General features: G+C 38.7%; 1 protein-coding gene across 1 annotated transcript; it reads left to right on the top strand.

The window, feature by feature from the left end:
- The first annotated feature begins 4,564 nt into the window (after nt 1-4,564).
- pde6b (phosphodiesterase 6B, cGMP-specific, rod, beta) lies at nt 4,565-15,085 on the top strand. The gene is made up of 23 exons (XM_061060661.1): nt 4,565-5,027; nt 5,108-5,419; nt 6,854-7,006; nt 8,219-8,308; nt 8,397-8,537; nt 8,637-8,711; nt 8,820-8,884; nt 8,967-9,033; nt 9,141-9,188; nt 9,308-9,457; nt 9,948-10,091; nt 10,314-10,379; nt 10,516-10,665; nt 10,747-10,854; nt 10,966-11,075; nt 12,587-12,674; nt 12,789-12,889; nt 13,007-13,114; nt 13,191-13,254; nt 13,376-13,450; nt 14,106-14,189; nt 14,455-14,599; nt 14,726-15,085. The coding sequence occupies exons 1-23, from the start codon at nt 4,869-4,871 to the stop codon at nt 14,782-14,784; spliced, it is 2,562 nt and encodes an 853-aa protein (XP_060916644.1). The 5' UTR covers nt 4,565-4,868; the 3' UTR covers nt 14,785-15,085.
- The last annotated feature ends 4,647 nt before the right edge of the window (nt 15,086-19,732 follow it).

Here is a 19,732-nt window from a genome sequence, read left to right as displayed (position 1 = left end):
AAGACTCCCAAGGATGAGAATTTATGAGGAACATTTGTTAGAATTAGATCAATCAAAGTGGACTTAAGATTTGGCCTTGTAGGTAGGTTGACCAGCTGGCTAAGATTAATAGAGTCACAGAAAGATTTAAATTCATCAGAAACTGCATTTAGCCAGTCCCAATTCAGATCTCCAGCCATTAAAAGTTCATTATAATTTAATTTGGACAAAAGATGCTTCAAGGATGATAATGCCTCTTTTGTGGCAGATGGAGGCCTATAGCACCCGACAACAGTCATAGAGAGGGACTTGACTATTTCCACCTTCAATGCCAAAAATTCCATTTGCTTACAGATAGACTCAGACAGAACAATTGAAGCATCAAATCTTGATTTAACATAAATGGCTATACCACCACCTTTCTTGGGCCTGTCCGTACGATAAACATTGTATCCGAGTATGCTAATGTCTTCATTTGTAATAGATTTCATCAGCCAAGTTTCTGAAATTATCACAATATCTGCATCTGTTGATCTAACCCAAATTCTGACCATGTCCATCTTTGGTAATAAGCTGCGCACGTTAAGATGAACAAATTTGAGACCAGACATTAATTTGAAATCAGCAGGGGTCTGGATACACTGCAGCTCAGGACCAGGGTTTGATTCCACATCTCCAGACAGAAGTAAGAGTAGGACAATCATCAGTCCTCGTTTCACATTACATTTTGAAGCAGTCTTTTCATATGTTGAAGCCTGGCAATGCCTTTCCTTAAGCGAAAGAGTAAGATTATATAGAGCAAAAAAACGTTGAAATTTAGGTAAGTCCCTAGGCGGGTCCAACCACAAGTTTAAGGCCAAAACCAAATGAGACTGTGGTTGCTGAAGATGCACAGCAACATTAGCATTAGTGCCACTATAGTAAGTGTCTTGCATGCTCGGCACATAGCTAGAGGTACTCACCAAGGGGCAATTGCTTGGACTCAGGTCCCAAACAGCCAACAAACATAAAGTTAAGAAAAATGCCATCGTCCTTAACTTATAGCGCATCCGTAGAGATAGTTTATAGTTTGAGAGCTGCACAGGTTAGCTAAGAAGGCCCCAGCAGGTTAGCCCAGGCTCCAGGAGGATGTAGCAGGCTCAGGCTAGTTGGCCCAAGTAGCTGCTGCTGCTGGAGGTAGCTGCTACTGGTGGTGGTAGCTGCTGCTGCTGGTAGCTGCTGATGATGGTGGTAGCTGCTGCTGGTGGTAGCTGCTGATGATGGTGGTAGCTGCTGCCGGTGGTTGAGGTAGCTGCTGCTGGTGGTAGCTGCTGCTGGTGGTAGCTGCTGATGATGGTGGTAGCTGCTGCTGGTGGTAGCTGCTGATGATGGCGGTAGCTGCTGCTGCTGGTAGCTGCTGATGATGGTGGTAGCTGCTGCTGGTGGTAGCTGCTGATGATGGTGGTAGCTGCTGCCGGTGGTTGAGGTAGCTGCTGCTGGTGGTAGCTGCTGCTGGTGGTAGCTGCTGATGATGGTGGTAGCTGCTGCTGGTGGTTGAGGTAGCTGCTGGTGGTTGAGGTAGCTGCTGCTGGTGGAGGTAGCTGCTGCTAGCAGGCCAGGCAGGTGGCTAGAGGCTGGATGCTAGCAGGCCAGGCAGGTGGCTGGAGGTTGGATGCTAGTTGCTTGGTGGAAGCTAGCTGCTGCTAGCACACACCACCAGGTAAGATTCCAGAATGGCTCAAGGCTTAAAACAGTCCAGACAGTTCAAACAGTCCAGTGCTAGGCCATGCACTACCAGGTTGATTCCAGAAAAACTCCAGGCTTCAAACAGCCCATAAGCAGGACCAGGCCTCGGCAAACCCAGCGCAAATTAATATTAAAGTGTCCAAAAAATAAGCTCCAGAGATCTCAGAGTCGAAAAATAACAAAGCACTTGCAAAACATCCCAGACTCAACCCCAATTTTCATAAAATAGAAGACATATAACAACTTAAGACATTAAAATTCAGATCTCACAAACAAAGAGCTGGGTTGGCTGCCACGAGACGGCTGCTATGAAAACATCTGGAACACATCAGTCTTAGTAAGGATGAGTCGTGCTCCAATTGAGCTGACGGGATGTATTTTTTCTAGACACTTATCAGAAGTTCAATTGTGTAAATAGTGCAGCTTGGATTAAAAAAAACAAAAACTTCTTTGGTTAAAAAAATGTATTTATTTTATGACTTAGCTAAAAGTTACATACACTTGATGTGAAGTAAAAAAAAAAATATGTCAGAAAATCAATATGCACGTTTACCTTTAGATATATTTCATAGTTCTCCCTCGTGCTGGAGATAAAGACAGAGTGACAAATTACCCAGGTGGTAAGATATCCTGCTTTCGTCTAATAGTTTTTTAATTTGGAGGAAAAGCGCTTTATTGCACTGTCATTACCAGGAGTGATTCTGAAGTCTTTTGGGGCCCTGGGCATAATTCACAGTGGGGCCCCTCTATCCAGCTTTTATCAGCATTATGTCATAAATAAACTGACACCAACCAAAACAATTCTGAATGTTGACATTTTAATTTCCATAGTTCATGTTATTATTTTTATGATAAAGTGTGAATTTAAATTACCTTAATTTTCCGCGATGACTTTAAATGACAGACGTAGGTTTTCATTGCAATAATGCATGCCACGCTCAGAAGCGTATTGCAAGACGTGTGAGTGCTGTGTGGGGCCCCCATAGGGAGGTTTCCAACAATCGTTTGCATTTGGGGTCCCAAGCAATTGCCTACCTTGGCTGTTGACCCCCCGGTAGTGGAGGAGGTAGAGATGTCTGGCAGAAGTATCATGGTCCAGTCTGAACACAAGTTGTCCAGCAGCTCACGAGTACCGCTGCTATGGCTCTGCTGCTCCCTTGAGGTCAATGACTGCATTGCAGCTTCTAAGAATAAAAAATAAAAGTGACTCAATCACTTATTCTAAATTGGATGAGAGAAAAATATGTTATTGTCAGTGAAAATGAAAGAATATGTTTACAACATTTCTCTTCTAGCAGTTATCCTTAAACAATACACTGTAGTAGCCTATGTATACCGAAACTGTTACTGGTCACTGTAATTGGTTCTTTGGCTTTGAAGACCTCCCTTCTTAGTTTAATTATAATTCAAGTAAATTGAGGCACCATAAAAAAAATCAGCCGAGGCGAAATAAGGTTTCAGAAGTGATTAAAAAAAATCGATTTAGTAGATATTAGATAACATCATTCGTCAAGGTCTATATCGGTTTTTGAACACACATCTACAAAACTAATTTCATAGTCATTAGCCCCAGCTTTGTTTTTTTCCTATTAGCACATTTTAGCATGCCAACACAATTCACTAAGATAACAAACCTGGTGAACATAACCATTAGTGTACTATCATTGTCATTGTGAGCGTATAAATCCTCACAGACAGCTAGCTTTGTTGTTGACTGTTATTAGCTATTTAAACTATTTAAGATTTGGACCTTCTCTTTAAGCCTTACTTTTGAAGTCAGGAAAGAAAATAACTTCACTGCTTGCATCTCGTGCTCGGTTTTTGTGGCTTTACACTGGAGTCACAACAAGTACACACACTCTGTAGTCTATTATAGTGGAAGCAGATTATCCATTTGACCTTTTGTTTAAGGTGTTTATGGAACCTTATAATAGACAAGACCTCCTGTCTCTAAATGAAAGGATTAACTTTCTCTTTTTATACTTACTGGGTCCGTCTGTGTTTGTCCCTCACAACACGTTCTCATACATCTTGAATGACTGTCATAGCGTCTAGCTGTCTCTTTACCACATCAGTCTATTGGCGACATCTTTTAACATTTACAATGTCAGAATAATTATACCAGTCACTGGTGTGGAAACTCAGGAATGCAATGCGATGTAGACTGCATTAAAGAGAAAGACAGAGAGTTGGGGTGCTGAGATAATCAGCTAGTGTCCTAACTAAATAGGGCTTATGCCAGAGGAGGCCATGTTTAATAAGGACTTAAAGAGCTTGTACAATTAGACCCGCATGTGTGTGGGTGTGTGTGAGAGAGAGACACACAGAGATAGAGAGAGAGACAGAGATAGAGAGAGAGTATTGGAGTGTACACAACACAAAAGAAACCTAAGAATAAGATGATAAACATGAGACTTAAAATGCACATGGACATACAAGTCTATCTCAATTTTTCTATTAGTTTTTCCATACTTAAAAGACTCAATGACATGGAAAAAAAGAGGTTTGTTTTTTTAAGTATTCTTAAAATGTATCCAAATTCTCTCTTTTATATCAAAACTTAAAAGATTCATTGGGGTGCAGAAAGTTGCAACCCAGCTTTGCTATGATTTATATTTGATATATATGTTTTTCCATTTGAATCACTTCATCTATTAAGTTTTGTTGTACCTGCACAGTCACAACTATACTACATGTACTGAAGCACACAGGAGACTGGATCGTTTGGCCAACATATCCTTTACCAGATGATCAGGTGACAAGTTGAGCATAGGCAGATCCCTGCTAACCTTCAGCTCTATCTGCTGATGACAGAAGGATTGTTTGGATTCAGCCCTCTGCCTCCTCCTCAGGGCTCGCCCACACTCTGTCCGCTCATCCCAGGAGCAGGGGGATAATGTTTTACCTGCTCTGAATGTGCCCCCCTTCTTGTTTCCCTTTTGTCTGTAATTCTTGGAACAATTTATTTTTTATTTTTTTGTGGATAAACTGGAATACTGACATCAGTGTGCGTTGTCTTACTTGAACTTTTTCTCTTATTTCTGCTCTGAGAAGTTGGAGGTAGCTCATTTAGAGCAGAAGTGGACCAGGTGGGAGCTGCATCGCTGAGCTGAAGAAGGAGAAGACAGTAAGATTTGGAAGAAGAGTAAGAGGAAGAAGGAGCGATGGGTGTGCAGAAGGAAGATGTGGAAAAGTTCCTCAATGACAACCCTGCATTTGCTAAACAGTACTTTTCCAAGAAGATGACTCCTTCCTCCATATCGAAGGTGTCCAGAGTCTCTGAGAAACAGGTCGACTTCAGCCAGTTCCAGGAGCTCGGACAGGTAATTCATTACGTTTTTAATGCTAAAAACATGTCCAGATTTTCTTCTTAAAATGTGACTATTTTCTCCTCTTGTTCAAGTGTGAGGAAAGCCAAATCATGTACGACCTGATCAAAGACATGCAGGAGAACATCAACATGGAAAAAGTGGTTTTCAAAATCCTGAAGAGGATCAGCACGCTCATCCACGCAGACCGATGCAGCTTGTTCATGTACCGACAGCGGAACGGCATCGGGGAGCTCGCCACAAGGCTCTTTAACGTCAACAATGAGGCACAGCTGGATGACTGCGTGGTGCCACCAGACTCTGAGATCGTCTATCCGCTGGACATGGGAATAGTCGGCCATGTGGCCCTGACCAAGAAGACTGTTAATGTGAAAGATGTCACAGAGGTAAGGATGGGTTGGGAGAAAATGCACCAATGACCACTAATTTAAAACTCAAATTGATTCTGCTCTATCTGGTTGGGAGGCAGATTTTTAACAGCTCTGAAGGGTTGCATGTAACAGAGTCGTTCATTATACCTCCATCAGATGACACCACAGCTTTCACCTTCAGATCTAACACAAAACAGCTTAAACAGCTATGTTTAGGGTTGGAAAAAACTACGGATACAGCAATATAACATCATCGTGATATGTGTTATGCAATTATGGCGATGCCTTCCTAAATATACAGAAGCGTTCTAAACAGATTTCCCTGCAAATTTGACTCACCGCTTCACCACTTCATGACACCACTCACGGTGATGCTTATGAGTGAGGGCGAGCTGAATGGACGTCGATTGGCCAAAGAAGAAGTATACAGCAAGATAATATAAATGAAATACAGAGAGATAAAAGAAGAAATAGATAGCAGGATAATATCAGACAGCAGCCAAAAGAAGGGAAAGGATTTAGCTTTACCATTTGAATAGCTTAAACAAATGCATTCAGTTAATCAAATATCGTGATGTATCCAATAAATGATTGTCTTGTAATATCTCAATTATGATATTATTGTATCGTATTGAGAGATACCCTGTGATTTCCACCCCTCATTATGAAGTGATGCAATCAGGATGATTTTCACTTTGCTCATTAAAAACAAGTGACTCACTTAAACGGCACTTTGAGACGAGGTCCTGCTGAGAATCTAAATTAAACCTCCCTGAGTCTTCACACTGAGGTATGAGTCTCTTTAACGCGACCATTTTTGGCAATTTTGGAAACTTTACAGAGAGGTCACCTGTCAAAATATACCTCTTACCCCAATTTAAAGAATTATTTTTTAGCTGTAAGAATACAATTGAATCAATTGATATAGTATTTAATGCCTTCATTCATCTTTTATTTGTCAGGTGGTTTTCAATAACACAATGATGTAAAAGCACTTAACTGTACAGCTACAGCTATGACTGTAATAAGTGAACACTGTATTCAGTATTGACAGTATTCAGGATATCTACCTACAATATCTTAATGAATTCATGAATCACATTGATTAAACCATTCAATGGTTGCAGCAGACAAGTGAAATTGGAAACACAGAAGATATTAATCCCACTTCAGACATAATCCATTTATTTCCAGATCCCATCAGGCCTTGCTCTAACTGTGGATTAGATGCCTCTGGCATTTAGTCAGCAGGAATCTAACACAGATCAAAACAAGTCACTGTATCGAGACAGTGTATTCTAAAGAACGCCTTCATTTGTGTGTTCAAGTAATCCTCAGATAAATACATAATTAGCTCATTTTACTGATTATAAAACGTTTTGCTGTACTAAACAATGTGACAAACACATTGGTCATTTCACTACTAAAATGTATTTTCTTGACTTTTAGAGCCAGCACTTCAGCTCATTCGTGGATGAACTCACAGATTACAAAACCCGTAACGTGCTGGCAGCGCCCATCCTGAACGGCAAAGACATGGTGGCTGTGATCATGGCACTAAACAAGACCACGGGTCCACATTTCACTGCTGAGGACGAAGATGTGAGTCCCATATACTGCACCATCACAAGTTCAAAACACTTTTGACCCAACCTAATGACAGTGACCCTTCTTTGACCTTTTCTGTGATCATATCAAAAGACAGAGCTAAAGTACTGTCAGTGTATCACTTCAGATTGGAGGGGAGTCCTGAGCTTACTGGTAGATTGCAACTGGGACCAGTGTGTATTGAATATACGTCAGGTCTCTAATCTATCATATAAAAGGATGAAAGGATGCTTCAAAATCCAAATAAGCTTGAGGTAGTCATATCTGTTATGGATTTGAAGCAATATCATATAATTGACTTTATTTACATTATGTCACTATCAGGTAGTGTATGACATCATGAGCTACAATTAAGAAAAACTCTGCACTGAATATCATCTCACTGACAGGAGCAGTAATCAATCTATTCATTAGAACAGATACTCTATGTGCCCCATAAAAACTGTTCACCAGGGTTGTTTTAGGACTGAAAAATCAACAGGACATTTGAAAATAAACCAGTAAATACATCAAACATGGCTGGAATAATGGCCTCTTAGTAGGCATGAAATAAAGTGTTGTGTTGATGTAGTTGTAGTAATCTTAGATCCCGAGTGATAATATTAGAATGAATATTGTGTTATGTATCCTACTATACTCTCATCCAATAGAAGAGTCATTACATTAAATATTATGTAAGATAAAATCAAAGAGAGTCTCATGGTGTCTAATGTTTAATCATTGTTTTGTATTAGAAGTTTTTGTCTGAAGTTACTCGATGTAATCAGATCAGTGATCATGTTTACTGAGATATGCCTCCGTGTTTCACAGATTTTTTCTGTGAGCAAAAAAGCTTGATTGATCAAAACCTTAACGGATTGATAGATTGATACTTTATTGATCCAGAGGGAAATTCAAAGCTTCCAGTAGCAGCTTACAAAAACACACATGACATGATACATTTGTTACATCTGACAGCACCCACTATCCCCCGTCCCATATGTATATATTAACCTGAAAATTAAAAGTACCAAGAAATTGACATTTAGGGGATTACTGAGCTTTTTGTTTTACAACTAGTATCTTCTTATGTGTCGTTCTGCAGTGTATGCATTTATGTTTATCCCATATTCTTACTCAGCACAGAATCTTATATTGTTTGTCAATGTTCTAAATCTCTGTCCTATCATGATTTTAATTGCTTTCCCTTTCCTGGTTTCCCTTAAGCTCTTTTTAAAGTATTTAAAAATTGCCACTTTGAACTTGAAGATCTACCACCTGAGCTACCTCCACAACTGTGAGACACGTAAAGGACAGGTGAGCTGTGACGTCACTCTCAGAGTTTTTTTACTCTTCATACAATGGATGCTTGACATGACAGCTGTATGTTTGATATGTTCCCTAGCTGCTGCTGTGGTCTGCCAACAAGGTCTTTGAAGAGCTGACGGACATCGAGCGACAGTTTCACAAAGCCTTGTACACGGTCCGAGCCTACCTCAACTGTGACCGCTACTCTGTGGGTTTACTAGACATGACAAAGGAAAAGGTAATGTGTCTCCCTCTTTTTTTTTTACCTGTAATATACGATGATTTCTGCTCATTCATCAATCAGGATTAAGTACTAAACATTTCAATCTTCTTTCAGGAGTTCTTTGACATCTGGCCAGTGTTGATGGGCGAGCAGGCACCTTACGCCGGCCCTGTCACTCCTGATGGAAGGGTATACGGTTTCTCCTTTCATTTATCTCACAATAAGATGTCTATCTAGTCGATGTCGCTCTATTTTTCTATAACTTTAATGTCTGTTTTTTATTATCCCCCCCCCCAGGAAGTAATTTTCTACAAAGTGATTGATTATATATTACATGGAAAGGAAGACATCAAAGTAATACCGTAAGTACAGATCTTTCTGGAGCCCGTGTTTGGACCAAATCTGGTTACATCTCAGTTAGTTTGTCCACTTTCTCTCACACAGCAATCCGCCTGCAGATCATTGGGCCTTGAGTAGCGGCCTGCCTACTTATGTTGCTGAGAGTGGTTTTGTACGTTTAGTTTCATTGCATATGTACAAACTATTGAATCAGTTAGAAACTACATAAATACATCTTCCCACTGTGAATAACCTGTTTTTTTTTTTTCTGCTCGGTAGATTTGCAACATCATGAATGCGGCTGCAGATGAAACGTTCCAGTTTCAGGTAATAAATTCAAGACAGCAAAACTGAAGTGTAAGAAATATGACGACTTTAACTTCAGGAAACCAGTCCTGAGATATTCAGAGATGTTAATATTCTATCAAATGTTGTTCTTGTTGCAGACTGAGCCACTTGACAGCAGTGGTTGGACCATCAAAAACGTCCTCTCGCTGCCGATCGTCAACAAAAAAGAAGAGATTGTCGGCATAGCCACTTTTTACAACAGAAAAGATGGAAAGCCTTTTGATGATCAGGATGAGCAGCTCATGGAGGTTTGTCATTAAGTGCGCATTGCGAAGTTTTTGTATGCACTTCCCTGGTGATTGACGAGACACTAGGTTTCAAAACTAGGTCATCAATCATCAAGATGTAGTTTTAAAAAATGTTTACGATGACTCACTTTTATTCAAGTATGATCTTGCTCTTAATGTTTTACTTTGTTCTGTGGTATGATAGTTTGTATCATGTACTGTTCTGTCTGTTTATTGTTGTGTTTGTTTGGTACTGTTTCATTTGTATCTATTGTTGAGTCTAATGTATTTTAAAGGCCCATTTAGGGACAGGCATTGCTAATTAGCTTAGGCTATAAATGCTGTAGTGTGTGGCAACGATTTACTCGCTCCATACTTGTCCCTATACAAATAAACATGAAATAATAAAATAAATGAAATGTGTATGAGGCAATGTAGTTTGGACTTTGTCTCTGAATCATCTTAGCCAGACACATATTGAACATATCGTGCTGACGTTGTGTTTTCTCAGGCTTTGACTCAGTTCCTGGGCTGGTCTGTTTTGAACACGGACACTTACGACAAGATGAACAAGCTCGAGAACCGCAAAGAGATTGCTCAAGACATGGTGCTCTACCACGTCAAATGTCGAGATGACGAGATTCAGAACATCCTGGTCAGTGCTCGAGTTTAGATCATAATGTAGGAAAACGTTTAGGATTAGAAAAAAAATCAAGTGTGCCAAACACAAGAAAACAGAAACAGTCAAACCTCTCTGTTAGTGTGACTGTTTTACTTTGTGAGAGGTTTAAAGTACCTTCAGTATATACTGTGTCTGTGCTTGTTGAGGCGATTTAGCACATTCATTCATAAATACAACTCATCTCATCCCTCCCAGAACACCAGAGAGGTTTATGACAATGAACCCAGAGAATGTGAAGAGGAAGAGCTCTTAAACATTCTGGTAAAACGTAAACTTTTCTCATTTTTTTGTCCACACATTTATTGTCTTTATACTTCTTTTTTCATAGATTTGTCCAGAGATTGATGCTTGCCTTGTATTTTCTTACTGTGCTTTGTTCCCTTCATTTCCATTTTAGAAAAAAGACCTACCTCCGCTGATTAAGAAGTTTGAGATCTACGAGTTTCGCTTTGCAGACTCTAATTGCACAGAGATGGAGCTGGTGAAGTGTGGGATCCAGATGTACTATGAGGTCGGGGTGGTCAAGAAGTTCCAGGTCCCCCAGGAGGTGATCTAGAAACATAAATACACGACAAACATACAATATTAAACACCAGGAACACATATTTGAAGAGTTCTCTGTTGTCAGGTGCTGGTTCGGTTCATGTACTCGGTCAGTAAAGGCTACAGAAGAATCACCTACCACAACTGGCGCCATGGCTTCAACGTGGGACAGACCATGTTTACACTCTTAACAGTACAGTATATTTCTTTCTACTCTTTTGGATATCTGTGAATGTCTGAGAGCCTCAAAAAAGAAAATGATCTAAAGTTTGGGCCTTTTCTTTTTTTTTTTTACTTCCCTCAGACTGGAGCGCTGAAGCGATACTACACTGATTTAGAAGTGATGGCCATGATAACTGCAGGCTTCCTCCATGATATCGACCACAGAGGGACAAACAACTTATACCAAGTCAAGTCAGTGGTCTTTGATACTTTATAGTTTCTTATTAAAGAAAGAAATCCCACACTTTGCAAGATCGGTGCAAACACTTTAGTGGATGTAAAAGGTTCACGGTTCAGCGCATGATAAGACTGCACAATGAATTGTTTTTTAAAGGCTCCGTCTTGCTACACACACAAACGTATGGGAGTAAAACCATTTCAATTCAAGTAGAATGAATAATTTCCCTGATGAGACCAAAGTGGAATACTTAAGTATCACTGTAATATACAAGCTATAGTAGGAATCAGTAATTGAATGAGGTTTCAAACTGTAACTGTGTTTTTAGAACAAATCGGGGCGGGACTCTTTTTCAATCTGTCACTTATCAACCAATTAAAGGTGTTGTAAGCTTCAATTCATTTTACTACAACATGACCGATGTCATGCAAAGACTTAAAACTGGATTGTGATGAGATATCTGATCATCATCATCATGTCCAGTTTTATTCTGATCAAAGGTACATTTCTTGTGTGATAATGTACTTAAAGAAGAGACACATTAAACGTGTCATTAAACAGTAAAAATGCTGGTGTAATGATTAGCATCACAAAACATTTGCTAGGAATTAATACATTGCAATAATGTTATTAAGGTGGTTCTTTGTGCTGTTAATTACACTTGCAGCATCTGGCCTGTGTGTTTTGTGTTTTCATGCTCGAGTTATGTGCGTTTCTGTCTTCCTGTCTCAGCTTACATGGTCACATTGTAGCTGGAAGAGAAACCAATCATTGTACTCCAACCATTAATTAAAAATAAATTCAGTATTTGTCAAGAATCTAATAGAGTATCACAAAACATATTACAGTATTACTGTGCATTATTGTTTTAACAACCTTAACACTATTTGAAATAGTCTACAGTATATCAACAATGCATCCATGTACTCAATTCTACCTCAGATCAATGTGTTTATTCCTCAGTCTTACATGTTATTCAATTTAATTTCAATAGATTTATTTAAAGATTTAAATGAATCTTAAGCCATTGCTGCCATGGTAACGCAGATTGTTTATAATAAAAAGTGCTTTTAGGCTTTTAAAGTCATTAAAGTTCTGTCTAATCTGAGGCTTCCCAGAGCAAAATGGGACTACTCATCTTAAAAACATTTATTGAGAGTGTACAGTATGTACATGCTGTGGCTGTTTAAATGATCGTTATATTAAAATTATTTAACCATGAAAAACAATAAGGGCAGCACTCCAAAATTGTATTTTAATTGCCACACGGACGTTTTGAGCAGACGCTCTTCTTCAACGTGTGACAGGCAAATTTTTCAGTACTACTTACTTACAGTAATTGTAACACGCTGAAGAAGAGCGTCTGCTCAAAACGTTCATGTGGCACTTAAAATACAATTTTGGAGTGCTGTCCTTATTGTTTTTCTTGTTTGAACATTTTTTCAGGATTTAAGCAACCAGTTGTTTTACTTTGAAAGGTTGTTTTTTTCCCCCCTTTTTTCGACCGAAATGATTTAACCAACAGATCTGGCAACCCTCTGGCCAAGCTTCATGGCTCGTCCATCTTGGAGCGACACCATCTAGAGTTTGGAAAGTTCCTCTTGGCTGACGAGGTGAGAGAGAAGATGTGCACTGGAGAATAACAAACCCTTCCTTTTTCTTTACTGTAAATGTTTTCATCAGCCTTCATTTACTAACATAGCTCTCTGTTCTCGCCTCACCTGCAGTCACTGAACATCTACCAGAACCTTCACAGGCGACAGGTTGAGCATGTGATTCATCTCACCGACATCGCCATCATCGCCACTGACCTGGCTCTCTATTTCAAGTCAGCTAAGCCTCTCAATTACTTGCTCTACTTTTTGCCTATTGCTTCATTTTGGTCAATACTATAAAATATAGAATGTTAAAGAGTAAACTAGTTCCTCTCAACATACCTTACTAGAAAGAGAACCATGTTCCAGAAGATCGTGGACCTTTCACACACGTATGAGGATGAGAAGAAGTGGGTCGACTTCATGACTCTAGAAACAACCAGGAAGGAAATCGTCATGTGAGTACAACAAGCTTGAAAACATTTCTTTCTCTTTTTAAGTCTTTCTTATCATATAAATAGTTTTTTGTTTCAGGGCTATGATGATGACAGCATGTGACCTGTCAGCTATCACCAAGCCTTGGGAGGTTCAGAGTAAGGTGAGACGCACAAATGTGGTAAAGGGGTTACTTTCTAGGTGTCTGCAGGGGTTGATGATGTCGTCTATATGTCTATATGTCTATGTGTCTATGTGTCTATGTGTCTATGTGTATCTTTCAGGTCGCCTTGTCTGTGGCAGCAGAGTTTTGGGAGCAGGGTGACCTGGAGAGGACGGTATTAGAACAGCAACCTATTGTGAGTTCATATAATTGTTATAATAAAAGTTTGCTTATTTGGCAGTGCAGGAAGCATAATGTTTAGTGTGCATGCCCCATGTGCTGAGGCTACAGTCCACCAAGGGGGCAGTCCGGGTTCTAGTCCTACCTGTGGCTTGTTTCCCACATGTCATCCCCCACTCATTCTAGCTCCGATTTTTGACTCTATCCACTGTCCTATGTTTAAAATAAAGGCATAAGTTGTGTAAAAATGTGCCTAAGTAAAAACGCATGTCATGAGTTAACAACTGGCTAGGCTATTAGCGGTCTGATATCCATTTATATGCAAGTTAAAGATTCCCATCACATGTGTTGAACCAACAGCCAAAGCCCCGGAATATTCAAGAACCAACAGTATGAAACTGATAAAAGCAGGAAATAGGCTTAAACACACTTCAGAGGCTGAGATCAGAAATCTTCTTCCTGTTGGAGTTCTGTCATTAGCAATGTGCTCGTTGCTGCCACTGCTGGCTGAAAGCTGTATTGCAAACAGTTCAGATGTACAAAACCTTTAAAAGGCCAGAAGCACAAAGTCTTACTACTCTGAATCAGAACAGTAAGACTTCGTGCCTACTCTATTTATTTCCCTGATGTTCATATGGAGTATGTTTAACCCTTTCTGTCTCTCTGCTCAGCCCATGATGGACAGGAACAAAGCAGCAGAGCTTCCAAAGCTACAGTGTGGTTTCATTGACTTTGTCTGCACGTTTGTCTACAAGGTAACACTTAATATTTAGTTCTAGCTTAGGAACTAGATTTTTAAAATGTGTGTTTTTACATGTGTCTCACCAGTTATACAGTTGTATGACTAGCAGATGATGTTCCTGACTCATTAGTGTCATTTATTGACAGCAATAATAGTTGAATTTCTACCTGGGCAGATCGGTGTAACGATTTATGAATGCTTCCATCCCCTACTTTAAAATGCTTGTTTTGTTGTTAAAACAAATGTTAGTCTTACCTGTGCTTGCTCTATCTTTTCAGGAGTTTTCTCGCTTCCACCCACAAATCCAGCCCATGCTGGACGGCATCCTAAACAACAGGAAGGAGTGGAACGCTAAAAAAGAGGAGTATGAAGCTACGCTCAAAGCCTTGGAAGAAGAGAAGGCTGCAAAAGATGCAGCCAAAGGTGCAATGAAAAACACGTTTCACATTTATGAACGATATTAAAGCTGCTACAGGGACAGTTACTTTATCTTACATTCACATTAATATACAGATCTAATATCTTGTTTGTTGTGTATTTTTCCACCAGGTCCTTCCAACAACCACGGTGGTGGAGGCTCAGGTTCCAAGACCTGCTCGGTTTGCTAAAACATCACAAAGCTGTGCACAAGATGTGAATGAACATGGTCCGTCAATGACCGACAACTTCAGGATCACCTGAGAATCAAAGCCAGCCACTCTGACTGTCTCAACTCCAAGGAAAAAATGTCCAAATGAAAAAAAAAGGAAGACATAAGTGAGAGCACAGCTTTTTTAATACATGTCAAATAACTAAAAAAAAGGATAGAACCAAAACAAAAAAAGACTATAGACTATAGACTATAATAAGTACATTATTTCTTTTCACTGTGTTTCTGGTGTAGTAATCAAAGAAAAAATAGAGTTTAAACTTCTACATTCATCTGTATAACAGGTGAGGCCCGTGTGAAGTCAGGAATATTTAAGTGTACACACTTACAGAGAATACAAAGTCACTGTTGATAGAATCATGTTGAGCCTCTGTTTTACACATTTTGTATATTGTATATTAATATATTAATTTTAAGATAGAACCTTTATTCAACTCTGTATATATGTTTACTCGGTATTTTATTTGATACTGACTTGATCATTTTAACTACTTCCAGTCACTTTCCATTGACAAATGAGAGTCTGTTTACGTTGTTTGCGGAGAGCCAAAGGTAGATGAAAAGCTTAAGCAGTTTAAGATGTATATTTATAAAGGTAAAGTAAAGAGGTGATGGCACAGAAATGTATTTCTAGTGGGTACAAATTAGCCTGTAGTTGCTTCCTCACGATGCCTTCACACTGTAAATACATCTGGGAGCGTAGCGGAGATCGTTTATATATATTACACAGTTTGAAGTACAAATGTCTTATTAAGACAATATAAGAAAATATGGGAACACAAGTTGCTATTCTGAACTTAGGTTGGTTCCAAATAAGGTTAGTTTTATTACTATAGTTACACGTCCAGATTGGAAATTCATGATCGCCAATGGACCAATCCCACAGTAAACAGCAGCAGGATCAGTACTACAGCAAGACCAGAGGTCTACATCAAGTTCTGAGGCCAGTGTTTTGTTCAAGGGCAATGGCAGGAATATCAATAATTGTTAACAATGTGTTTGTTACAAAAACATGTGTGTGTGGGGGGGGGGGGGACAAAGTCCACAAAAAAGGGTTGGGTGAGGTCAAAGACCTGAAAGCAGGAAATGTTGAGGCAGCAGTGTTAACCACAAGACCCGTCTGTCATCTGCAAAACGATCTCAGCAGACAGAGTCACGGGCAAAGAGATGTTTGAGACAGCTTCTTGAAGTGAATTTCACATAAAACCTTCCACCCTGTAAATATAAAGAAATATTTTTCTAGTTAAAATAGAGATGCTTATTTTAAATAGTAAAAGTTGTATATGAAAACACCTATACCCTTTAATGCCTGATGTGTATTTTTGATCATGCTTGCATACATTTACAGATGTCAAAGTATGCCACATATGGGAAGGAGGAGGAGGGAGTTTATCAGAGATGGTCATGTAATATTAGAAAAGTACCTTAATTGGTAATGGTATTGTAACATGCTGTGTATTAATCCATTCCAGTTTTAAATAGACTTAAATGACGACATTTTAAAGCTTGACCCCTTCATTTGTGCAATGATGATACAATAAAGCAAAAATATTCTGGGGGGAGGTAACCGAGTGCTTTATTTTCCATGTGGTACTTAAACGTGCTCATGAATGTCTATGATTCCTATTGTTCAGTAACTCACTATTCACAATCCTTTAACAGACAAATCACACGCTTAATGTAATTTAAAGACAACGATTTTTCATGGTAGTTCACATGTTGCAACTTGACACTTTTTGACCCAACATGTAGTCATTTAACCCTCACAATAACAGTTATGTATTGTGTACTGAACATCATTATGGTAATCTTGAGTTCATAATGACTGATCTAATATAACAACACAGAAGACTAGCAGGGAACACTTCTGTCCACACTGCACTTTCTACTACTGGTACCTGACCCTAATCCTGGGATTGCTGCTAAACTAGGCCAGGATTAAACCATGCTCTTCCCTCAGGCTCATCTCTTACTGAAGGACAGGTACACAACACACACACACTACGGCACGTGTTGTAGTTTGTACTGTTGTTGCATTTTATGGATATCACAAACTACACCTAGCTTGAAAAAGTGAAGGAGATCTGATGAATAAGATCATATGTACTGGTCTGGTTCCATGTTATTTTGTATTTTAATACAAAGTTGAAACCTAACAAGAAAAAAAAAGACAAAAGAACTCAGATTTTTACATGAAAAATAATTTGTTTTTTATTAAGTTTGGAACATATTGAGAGCGGTCCAGTGATTGTTCATTTCAGGATGGTTTCAGAATTTGCTGCAAAGAGAAGAGAAAGAACAAAAAGGTAAATACAACATTTTGTGGAGATGTTGACAGAATGTGTGTTGCCTTTTTAGAATGAACAACAAATGAAGCTGTGTTTGTTTGACAGGTACGGAGAGGGTTCACCTTCAGAAAGCTGTTTGTAGATGCGCTCTTGCTCCTCTCTGAGCTTCTTTTCTGCTTCCTCAACCCTTCTCTCTTCCTCAGCAATGGGCTTTAGGTAGTCTAAACAATAATAAAAACACTCTTAATATTTATGACAAGTGAGGGGCCAGGTGAAATGTCCAGTGTGTACGGATAAAAGCAAGTAGAATTACAATATTTCACTTTATCAGTATTTGTCTTATAGATCAGAGCAGACATATCTCAGACACTCAACCAAATCAGTAGTTCACACATTAAACTGGTACATCTAATAACTAATAAAAAAAGATAATTATCCATTATCACTTAGAGAGTAACCCTTTTCCTGGGGGGCTTTTAAGTATTTTGAATTGTTGTGAGTTAAGTGATGTGACTAGTGTTAATATTTTTGGATAAGAAACTGACATATGGCAAATAGGATGGCATTGGATTATTTTAATGACTTTGAAAATTAGGTTTTCGATTTCCAAATGTGCAGCCAAGTAGCAGAAGAGAGGTTAGACATGATAATAAGTAAACCAACTATAGTTTGCACAACTAAATGCTGATGCCATTACATCTGTTGAAAGGGGCCAGAACAACAAGTTACACATTTTTTGAATAGAATAGAATAGATGTTTATTGCCATTTGCACAGGTACAGGACAGCACAGGTACATTGGAATTCTTGTGCGTTTCTCCCTGAGTCAGCTTCTACAAAAAAGTTAAAATTATATATAAAATAGAATAGCATTATAAGAAAAAAAGTAAATTAAAATAAACTGTACAGAAGTTATACACTGACTTGACTGTAATAATGTCATTCAAATGTATTTTAAATATATATATTTACGCAAACTGTTTGTCTAATGTAAAGGCTTGGATATACAGAGTACGCAATATCCTATTTCATTGATTTAACTGTACATTGAAATATTGGACATTGATAGATTATCTCTCTGGCGCATGCGCAGAACTTACCAAACCGCTGCTTGCCGTAGAACACGCCGAGCAGCAGGGCAGACCACCTGGCCGTCTGAAAGAAAGGTGAAGCAAAGTTGAAAGCAGAGTGGGCAAGGTTAGCTTTGAAACAAATGTGTTGTTAGCAGGGAATTAATACACTTTAATTAAATTGAACCAGACAGATAACCACCTTCTTCTGTTCTCTCGTAAGCGACCACAGCTGACCTTACAGACATACAGCTCAGGTAGCTTTGAGAAGGGCGAAGTCCAGTCTGTCTCAACTTCTTTACTAACATGCCAAATTACTGTGGTTATTTGGCTAAAAATCATAATTATTATCACGACTTTATTCGCACACGACAAATGTTAAAGACGACCCTGAGTTAAAAGCTGCATTGCAGAGTAATGTTCACATGTGACGTCACAGTCTCCCAATGACATTGCTAGCGAACATTAGCAAACATGCTACAAGAACAACAAACATGAAGGTCAGTTCGCCAGTGTCTTGAGAAGAAGTCTAGTGTTTAAAAATGATTTCTTCTCGCTTTATATACAAATCACATCAATAACAACTTTTGGGCAAATCATTTGTGTTATTACCTTGATGAGCGGCGACACTGCGACAGGAGGAACCATGGTGAAGAGAGTACGTAATATCCGGTCACGGCGGAAGTGACGCTTAATTTACTGTTTTTTTTTTTAATTGGAGGAAAAAACCTATAGACTGTAAATATTACAGTAAAATACAGTACAGTAAACATTACAGTAAAATAAAAAAAAACCTTACAGTCTATGGAAAAAACACAACTTTTTGTTCTATGAACCCACATTTAAACATCTACAAGTGCAATTTAGGTTAAAATGTTATGTTTACTTGCACTGTTGTTAATTTACTGCTCTGTGTGCCTTTGAATTGCCCCCGGGGACAAGTAAAGTTTTTAGAATTTAATTGAATTGAATTGAATTGAAGTGCGACATCACCTCACTTGTTTCTGTTCTGTAAAGACAGCTTTAGCTGTAACTAAGACATTTTGTTTCATTTTTTATCTTAATCCATAGTTTCTATGTTTCTGTGATTTTCTTCAGGCTATACCAAATATTTACAGTCTATGGGCTATGGGCTGGCTATACCAAAACAAAAGAAAATTATAAACAATCACATAAAACACAAGAAAGTCATGGAAAAGTAGAACACTTAAAAATATGTAATTTACTTACAAACGAATTCCTGCTCAGTTTAAACAATTCATCACAAAATTTAGATTTTTCTGTTGATCAAACCATTTGTTAGTCAACCAAGCTCTTAATATCAATGTTGTACCTTGAAACCTGTGTGAGAGCAAAATTGAAGGTTCTACTGCAAATTCAGATCTGATTGTGAAGTTAGGTTTTTGTAATTCCTGATGACTGCCACTAGATGTTACTGAGTCGCTATATTGCACATAAACAGCTAAAGTTATGATTTGGGAGCTACAGTTTTTGACTTGCTTAAAAGGACAGTTTAAATGGCTCTAACTTAGCCGTATGCACATCCTACC

The sequence above is a fragment of the Labrus mixtus genome, chromosome 17 (assembly GCF_963584025.1).
Source record: "Labrus mixtus chromosome 17, fLabMix1.1, whole genome shotgun sequence".
Classification (NCBI taxonomy): Eukaryota; Metazoa; Chordata; class Actinopteri; order Labriformes; family Labridae; genus Labrus; species Labrus mixtus.
Note: the sequence above shows the minus strand (reverse complement) of the source record. Positions and strands in the feature narration are given on the sequence as shown.